Below are 9,254 nucleotides of genomic sequence, written 5' to 3'. Positions count from 1 at the left end.
GATGTTAGCATATCCCATCAAACTCCTAGACACTGCACAAGGAAGATTTTCTAATCAGTGCTTTCCAGGTCTCTGCTCTGTAATGAAATGTACTGATTTAGCTGTTCCTGAGGGTTGCAAGGTTTGTTTAGATTAATCTCATCCCCAGGACATTGCCCTACAAGTGACCTCTCTCAAGTTATTGAAGGGGCAACTCTTGGGAAGAACTATTTGAGATGAATTCAGGAACTTTATAAATAAACACTTCAATCCACTGCAATTGTCCACTTTCACTAGACATTAGAAAATTGGTATTAAATTATCTTGTTTAGCTAAAAGGAACACATGTGGCTCCACATTTGTTTTGAGTTAGAAATTCCAAGGAGGGAATAATTTATGTTAAAAAAGCAGCTGAAATGTATAGAGTTTTTGTGGACAGAAAAAACTTGAGTCTGCCTTTGAAGCAAAGTCTTAGGCTTAACAGACTTACGACCAATTAACTGAAGGTGTGAAGTTAATGCACAGAAGCTAAACTGCATTAAACTCTCTTGTGGAAGCTCTCACTCAAAAATAAATTTCACTGGAGCTTAATTCTCCCTTGGATGAATTTATGTGCATTAACTCACATCCTTAAGTTAATTCATTTGAACTTTCCTGAGCTTCCCCCTTCCATAAGCCTTCAAAAGCCAAGGACTAAGCAGTGTTTCCCTCAGAATACAGAAGAATGAAGGATAAACAGATCCAGAGATTTCATTACCTGGCCATACACCAGGATGGCAGGAAACAAGAAACTGGACTAAAAACTCAGGAATTAAAAGGTGGGTGGTCTTTACCAAGAGGGAAAGCACACTAGTAAGTCCTCATTATCAGGAGAAAACAGAAAGCAACAACATGTCTGCTTAAAGAGCAGGATCAGCAGGCAAATGGCTGTGCCAGACAATACAAAGGCAAATTCAGAAATGCTTGGAATTAATGTATCTGCTTCTTCCTTCCATTATTTTTACCTTCTCTCTTACAACTTGTAAAGAAATGTGAATACTCAACAGGTTTCCTGTTCCTTCTCTAGGGAGAAGTGAAGGATGCTGGGTCAACTTAAATGAGAGAAGAGCAAGTTCTTCCTTGCTTCATCACCAGTTCAGAATTATTTCTTGCTATGAATGATTGATTGATGAGTGATTTATTTCAGCAGTGCCAAAGAATTCAGAACAACTACCATGTAAATAAAGATACCATAGGTACATGCTTCAGTGTCTCAGGACTGTAACCTAAAAGAAAAATGTTCCAGTGCCTGATATGATTAGGCTAATATCCTTGAGTCTCCATCAAGTTATCTTCCCCTGTAGGTAATCATGTTAATTTTTCCCCTGAATTTATATCAAGACATTACTGTATTCCCAGCCTAAGCACGTATTTTGAAATGTAACAATGGTAATGCGTATTACATTAGAGAAATATTTATTAGAGCTTGCAAAAAATTAAATTTGTGATGCTTACTGAAGTAGATGTTAGGAAATGTACATCTTGCCAGTACAGCTGGGAGCTTGCACCAGAAATGCTTATTTCTGCCTGTTACTTTATTTCTGATCTACCATGTTTTGGAAGATTTTGACAAAATTTCAGTGATGAAAGCCATATGCTTGTGAAATTAATATGCAAGGTGAAACACAAACAGCCACCATTCTTTTATTTTTGTTTTCAAAGTTTAGGTTTCTCCTGAGTAGAAATTGCTAAATGCAAAATTATGCAGTGTTTTTCAGTACATACTCAATGTATACAGTTTCATATAAAGTCTCACTGTGCCATTGCTCAGACCTACCTGTTTCTGCAGATAATCTTGTTCTTGTGCTCCTCTTCTCAAAAATCATGGCCAAAGATTTGCCTTGCATCAAAGGCAAATACTGAAACATGAAAAATGAAGTTATTTCAATTTTATAATTGCTATAGTCTTTAAAGTATGAAATACTTCTTGCAAAATTTAACTCACCATTAGAAAAGTAGCAAAAGTGGGGTTTCTAACCTGTGGTTTTGTTCTCCTGCCCTTCAATAAATTTACTAGCAGTGGAAAGGTTAAAGGCAAAGAAGTAATTCTAGGCCCAAAAGCAAGTGCATTTTGGCACTCAATTTGAGCCAGCATTAAGGAGAACTCAGATACTAATTTAATCCCATGCAGGGAAGTGTCTTTGTTTCCTACATTTAGCACTGCATGTACACCATGTGTGGATGGATGGGGTTAGCTGACAACAGGGAGCTAGCTGCACAAATCTGTTTAACCTTTCCACTCACAAAATCCTCTGAAGTGTTTAAAGAATATCTCTGGACACTTTGCAGGAAGGTTCTTTGATTTGCAGCGCATGATTTACAGTATTTAAGACCTCAGGAGATTTTGATTAGGACAAGACAGCTGAAAGGCTTTTTCACAATACCCTTCAGAACAGTATTTATTTCAACATCTGAGGGACCTAAATGACAGTTAAATAATTTTACCTCTCCTTCATGCTTTATCCTTTGTTTCAAATCTGATGCCATCCACAGCAAATACTTCAGTTCATCAGCTGTGTAGTTCTGTAGAGTAAGGAGGTCCCGACCTTTCAGATCAACATTCATCTGAGCTGGTGTCCCATACCTGTGCCAAAAGAGAAGAAAATGTGCATTTTTTTGCCATTCAATGCTAAATTATATAAGTGCTAAAGCCAGTGAGCTGAAATCTCTCCCACTCCTCTCACATGACCTAGCTGGATTATCCTGATGGACTATGTTAATTAGTTTAAATAACTCCTGTCAGACAGGCATCATATCCCACTATGCACTGTATCCATGGCCACTGTAACAATGTTTCAAATTGTGTTATAAAATGTACTTTAGATGTAATTTCTTCTGTCTTCTGAGATGCGGAAACTGTATGCTGCCTGTCGAATAAAGCCATTCAGAACCTGGAAAAATTACTTATGTGCAGACCCCAAAGCTGCCCTTTCTGGGAACAGAACAACAGAAATGGATCTTGGTGCTGTTTCCCCCTCCTTTTTGCTTTGTGCCTGAGTAGACACTTGCCATGTTCCAATCCCACTCTCACAAAAGTGGCATTTCTTTATATGTGTATGAAATCTCTTCATTACATTGGGGAAAAGGGTAAAAAAAGCCCAACAAAACAGCCTTACTGTACCACAGAAGAGACATTCTGGACATGTGGTGTTTATTCAGTGTATTCTGGCCTCCATCCAGATTTAGGACTTCAGAATCACATGAAATTGGATGTTGATAATCACCCACAGAAGTTACATGATCAAATTTCCTCTAGATTAAATGAGGCATCTTAATGAAAGTCTTGTCCAACCCCTGTTTCACAGGCTAAAGGTTAACAGGGAAGTGTGACACTTCAGCCCTTTTTCTGGCTCTGTACTTACAGCCCTCCTTAGCTCTACACAGCCCACACTGTGCTCTTGCTAAGGTTTTGAAGGGTATGAGCTAAACATTTATTTAAAGCCAGAATTTTTAGACTTATCTAATGAAATGGAGACCAAAGCAGTGCAAAGAAGTGGACCAAGTGCAGCTAATGCTTTTCTATTTCCAATTGTGTTTGTGTTTTATATTTCCCTTTAGCTCACCATTGAGACTAGGCTCAGATGCAGCGCCTGCTAATTGCCAAGCCCTGAAGTCCACAGCTAGGAAAATATGCCCAGAAATACCCCCATGAGGCTTTGGACACAATCCCACATGACAGCCTGAGCCCCTCATTGCAGAGCCCTGGCTTTGGAGGGTGGGCTAAACATGGCACACAGCATTGGCCAGATGGACACAGCCAGGGACTTGTGGGCAGGGGCTCCATGTGCAGCTGCAGGCCAGGGATGAGGGCTGTCCCTCAGGGCTCTTGTTCCGCTTGGGTTTAAGCCATTTCAGAGCTTTCCAATTCTTTATTTCTGCCCCATTCCCTTTCAGTAGGTTCCGCTTTGGTTTTCAGAGTGCCACCTTCCCAGCTTAGTGCTCTTTGTGTCCTCCTTTCTCTTCTGCCTTTCTTTACCTGCTGTTTCTTTCACAGCATCTGTCTTTACCCATGGCAGCTCCAGCCAAAAACTCGCCCCTGATTTTTTTCCCCAGTCCATGTGCTAAAACAGCCCTGGGTTAAATCATGAAGGCTGGCAGTGAAATGTCATTGTGAAATCTTGCTCCACTTGGGTTTCAGCCCTTTCAGATCTTTGCCTTAGAGGGCAGGAACATCTTTTCCTTGCTGGAAACTGGAATTCCAGACCATTGCAGCGTGTGCCATGGATCACAGAGGGGAATTACTGAGGCTCCTGGGGTGCTGTTTCTGCTGTGCCTCCCAAGGGAGCTGTGCAGGTGCAGGTGACAAGGTCCCAAAGCCCTGTGGGCTCCCAGAGCAGATGGGAAATGTTTGTCTGCTGGACATTTTCAATCACACTCACAGCTCAAAACAGAGGGAGGAAGAAGATGGAAGCAAGCGTAGGGTCTTTCATGGGTCAGGTAGTTTCTACCACACCATGAGAAACAGCCCACCAAGATAAGCCACTGAAATCCACTCTTAAATACCAAGAGTTTAAATACCAACAGTTTATAATCATGAGATTTGCTTTAATTTTCATTGTGCATATTCTAAAGGAAAATAGTTTTATAATTGGGACTTCTTTAATTACTTTAAATTTTCAGAACAGGGATTTGCTTTTTTAACTTGTTTGTGGGGAAAAACCCAAATTTGTTCTGCTTTAAAATCTATGCAATTTCTTGCTGCTTCCTACTCTCTTTTGCTTCCTTGTTTCCAGAACAGCTTTGGGGCTGCTCCTTGTTTTTCTCATTTCAGCCTGCAATTCCTTCCAGGGACTTAGAGATTATCTAATCTCAATTTGCCAAACAACAACTTCCGTTCATTGCTCTTGTTTCACCATCTGGCATGATTGAAAAGTGGACTGAGAAATATTCATCACTATTTTCTCCACTGGCAGATAGTGAAGCATTTAAATTGGTCACTGGAGAAGATCTGGAATTACCATCCTTAAGTATTTTCAAGAGGTGCCTAAGCAAGGGCATAGCTGCCCTCAAATGGTGTTTGACAGGCTGCAAGCAGAAAGTTGGACTACAGATCTGCTCCTGACCTCTTGAGGATTCTTTTTTATTGCTATGACCTCCAAGAAATTTGCTCCCTTCCCTGTTATCCATATGTGAAAGAGGGGCAGATGTGGAAAAATTAATTCCAGAGAAGGAGCGTGAGACAACATACCAAAGTTAAAATGTAACGGGCAGAATGCAAGGTCAAGCAGTTTTGGCTTCTTCCTTTCTGAGCAGGCACAGCACAACTTTGGACTCTTAGCACAGACTCACAGACATTAGGTTATCCTGCAGCATCAAACACAGTGTGCTTAGCTGGGAATACCCACAGACAGTGGTCATATCTTATGCCAACGCTATGCTATAATGTTAAAAAAAACACCAAAATAACAATGCTGTGTGTGGAACTTAACAAATTGGATTACTTCCTTGGAAAACCAGCTTTACTACAGTTGTTTTCCAAACCTGCTTTTCCACCACCTCTGTGAACTGCAGAAATTTCCCAACTGGCTGCAGTAAAAATCCAAAATTCATAAGAAATTTAACATCCAGCCTTTAGGACTGCTTTAAATCTGTAGCAAATAAATTATAGAACTTGAAAAACATTTGGTTTTCATATGGTGTAAATATGTAGAAATTATAAAGAAAATTACTTACTGCATATTAGGATTCCTGTGAGTGTGAAATTTCTGCATATTGTTTTCTAGAACTAATCATTTGTTATGTATTTCTATTCTATTCTTATTGAAGCTGACCTAAAACTATAAGAAAACATAGAATTGACTTTCAGCTCTAAAATTTTAACCTGATTTTGGAGATGTGACAAACCTGAGAAGCAGCTTAGTGAAACGCTGTCGTCCAGGAACTTTCCTGAAACTGGGGGGACAGACACAGATATGTGGGTGCAGAAAGAACCCAAAGCCAGGCCACAGAGGAGGGTCTGCCTGCTTGACTTTGAATCTCCCATCACATCATGCTTTTGCTGCATGCCTCTAGGGTATATACAGACACAAAATAATGAGGCAGAGATTCACCTTGCAGCTTCAAGGAGAGAATTCCTCACCCAAACTGGCCATGATATATGTCTAAATGCAGATAGATTACCTTTATTCAGATACTTATTTACTGGTTACAGTACCTGCAGCACACACTGACCTCAAGAATAAACACTCCTTCCTGACTTTGCAGCTAAATCCCACAGAAGAAATTAATGGTACTTCACAATCACTAAAAACCGATGATACTCCAGTCTCCTGAAGCCACAGACCTTGCTGCCTGATGAGGCAAAAGGACACTAAAATTGCAGGGAAAAGCCCCCCAGAGCCTTTCTCTAGAACACTCACTCCTTCACAGGATTCCGCTGCTTTTGACTCCAGGTTTCTGACCAAACACCACACACCAGATAAAATTAAAGGATAAGCTCACCAAAACTGTCGCAGCAGCTGCTTGCTGGTCCCTGCTAGTTTTGCAATACTGACGAAATTCCTCCTATTAAACAGCATCTTCAGTTTGCATTAAGACTTCTCTTAACCCACAAACAAAGTTATGAGAAAGGAAGTTGTAGGAAGCAGAGAGTGAGCTGTGCTGCTGTGCAAATGAGGGAAAACCAAGAATCAAGGTCCTTGTTTTGGCTGGTCCAGCCAGGGCTGGGCCAGGCTGGGGCTGACCCTGAACCTTTCTTTGGCCAAACCCTACAGATACAAAGATTTCTCCCAGGGCCCATTGCACCACTCGCAGTTTGTGTTCTTCTGTGTGGGCTCATCATGTCACATCACACCTGTGTCAATACTATTTTATAGCTATTTTGGGTCAAATATTTGTACAGGAGCATGTGCTGATAGAAAAAGGCAAAAGAAGACTTGCAGGATCAGCATGAGCAGGGTGCCCCCCTAGGGATGGAACTGTGGCCATGGGGGCTTTAGTACAGCGCAGGCAGGGACTGCTGGCCCTGAGCTGAGCCTAAATGAGGGTTCTGGGGGATCCTTGGCTAAGGAACTGGGCAGGGCATAAAGACTTATTCATGCTTTTGGGGCCCTGACAATAATGAAGTAGTCTGCATTAAAGAAATCTACATTTTCCTCGGGTTTTTTTAGTGGTTTATTTTTCTGCTTGGTTTTTTTTTTTCTGGTGTTTGGGTGGTTTTTTTTTGTTGTTGTTTGAGTTTTCCCTTTGGTGGTTTTGTTTGTTTGTTTGTTTGTTTGTTTTGAGGGGGGGTGGTTTTGGTTATTTTTTTGTTTTGTTTTGGACCAAGTTTTCAGTTCTGCTGTGGTAGTGTTAAACAGCATGGGGGCCAGAAATATTGCAGCCTGCCTACCTCCTTAGGCTAAACTGCTTGCTGTATAATCTGAAGTAGGTCAATTGCTAAATACTAAAGTGATTTAATTTAAGTTTCTACCTTCAAATATAATTGTCAGATAAGATTTTATGCCGCCTACACTGTAGGTGCTTTTGAAATATGACCATTACTTTCTCATTTCCTCCTCCCTGTAAGGAGAGACACACTAGGGTAAATCAAGGTGATGGCATATCTGTCAGAGAGGGTGATACCTTGAAATTACAATGCAAGGAACTTATAATTAAAACATACAAGAGAGAAGTTTGACTTCTGGGAAAGACAGCTGTGAAAACATCACACAGGGTGATAGCTCCTGGTGGGATTTGCTCAAGACCTCTCATGCTGAACCAGCCCTGAGATGCTTGGGAAATGCAGCAGTTGCCAGGGGAAATGTCAAACAGAAGTAAAATCCTAAAGAAATGAGTGTGAGGGAATGGAAGAGAAGAAAGGGAAGAAAGAGAAGAAAGGGAAGAAAGAGAAGAATGTCAGGCTATGGTTTCCTTCTTGGTTGTCCTCTGGCAAATGACTCCCATGACTTTCAAGCCCAGCCCCTGGGACTGAGCTTGTTTCACTAGTCATGCCCAGGAGAAACGACAGCAGACAAAGCAAATGTGGTCGAGGCCCCCAGGCCCCCAGTCCCATCCTGCAGCCTTTGTCAGGTCACACCTTGGACTGGGTCTGGCTGAGCTGGGCTCATTTTCCCACAGCAGCCCTGCCAGCGCTGGGCTCTGCACTGGCAGCCGGAAAGGTGCTGATGCCACCCCAAGAGTTTTGGGGACTGCTGAGCAGCACTGCCACAGCACCAACGCTGTTCCTCCATCTTCTCATCCCTCATCTATAGGTTGGTGGTGGACAAGATCTTGGGAGGGGGACACAGTTAGGACAGCTGACCCAAATTAACCAAAGGAATATTTTATATCATGTTATGCCAGCTCAGATAGAAAAACTAAGAAAGGGAGGCAGAAGGGGGAACATTCATTATTTTACAATATGTGCCTTCTGGAGCAAAGATGAGGTGCTTAAGTCCTGCTTCCTGGTAGTTGGCTGGACATCACTTGCTGATGGGAAGAAGAGAAAAAAATCTTTTGTTTTTTTACTTTGCTTTTGTGCATGCAACCTTTCATTTTTGCTTTAGGAAACTGCTTTCTCTCAACCTATGCTTCCTGTCTTGTCTCCTCTGTCCAGCTGAGAAGGGGTAGAGATGAAGTGTCTTGGTGGGCACCTGGTGTCCAGTGAAGGCCAATCTACCACACCCCTGTACAGAGGCTGCCTGATCCCAAATCCTACATGGACCAATTTCATAGCAAGCTCCTGTGAATGAGTCTCACCTAAGAGGAAGGGAGCAGCCAAGATTTACAGATGCCTGGGGCTGAAAAGGAACAGCAAATGTCAGATGGTCCAAAAAAACTTACAAAGTTTTATTAGTAAATTTTTATTAGTAAATTATACACATGGCATGTTAATTGGTATAAGTTAGCTCCTCATCTCCTAGTAGCAAGAGAAATAAAAGAATAAAAGAAAAAAAAAAAGGTGGGAAGAGAAAGAAAAGGAGATCATCAGCCCTGGGTCCAGTATCAATGTGGCCAACACAAGGTCCGGGGTCCTCAGGGGCACCACCTGAGCACTGTGGGGGTCAATTTCATAGAGCAGCTTTCCCCAGGAGCTCAGGGTGCTGTGCCATGCCCACTGCTGCCCCACTGCCAGCTGCTCAGAGAGATGCTGGAGCCACCATCCCTGGAGGTGTTTATGGAAAGACTGGATGTGGCACTGAGTGCCAAGGTGGCGCTGGCCATAGGTTGTACCCGGTGATCCCAGAGGTTGTTTCCAGTGCAGCCCATCCTGTGATGACATGCCCACAGCCCTGTGCCAGGCCTTTCCCCCTGCC

The 9,254-nt window shown here is 42.1% G+C and overlaps 1 protein-coding gene across 1 annotated transcript in view; it reads right to left on the bottom strand.

Annotated features, from left to right (window-relative positions):
• Window positions 1-6,536, bottom strand: part of OTC (ornithine carbamoyltransferase) — a 31,208-nt gene extending 24,672 nt beyond the window's left edge. Inside the window, exons 1-3 of the mRNA XM_005424860.2 lie at window positions 6,460-6,536; window positions 2,464-2,602; window positions 1,796-1,877 (exon numbers count right to left, since the gene is read on the bottom strand). Coding sequence (XP_005424917.2) covers window positions 1,796-1,877; window positions 2,464-2,602; window positions 6,460-6,536 — 298 coding nt within the window. The remainder of the gene's footprint in view (window positions 1-1,795; window positions 1,878-2,463; window positions 2,603-6,459) is intronic.
• Between the last annotated feature and the right edge of the window lie 2,718 nt (window positions 6,537-9,254).

Source organism: Geospiza fortis, unplaced genomic scaffold, assembly GCF_000277835.1.
Source record: "Geospiza fortis unplaced genomic scaffold, GeoFor_1.0 scaffold20, whole genome shotgun sequence".
Taxonomy (NCBI): domain Eukaryota; kingdom Metazoa; phylum Chordata; class Aves; order Passeriformes; family Thraupidae; genus Geospiza; species Geospiza fortis.
The sequence above is the reverse complement of the archived record's forward strand: the minus strand, read 5'-3'. Positions and strand labels throughout refer to the sequence as shown.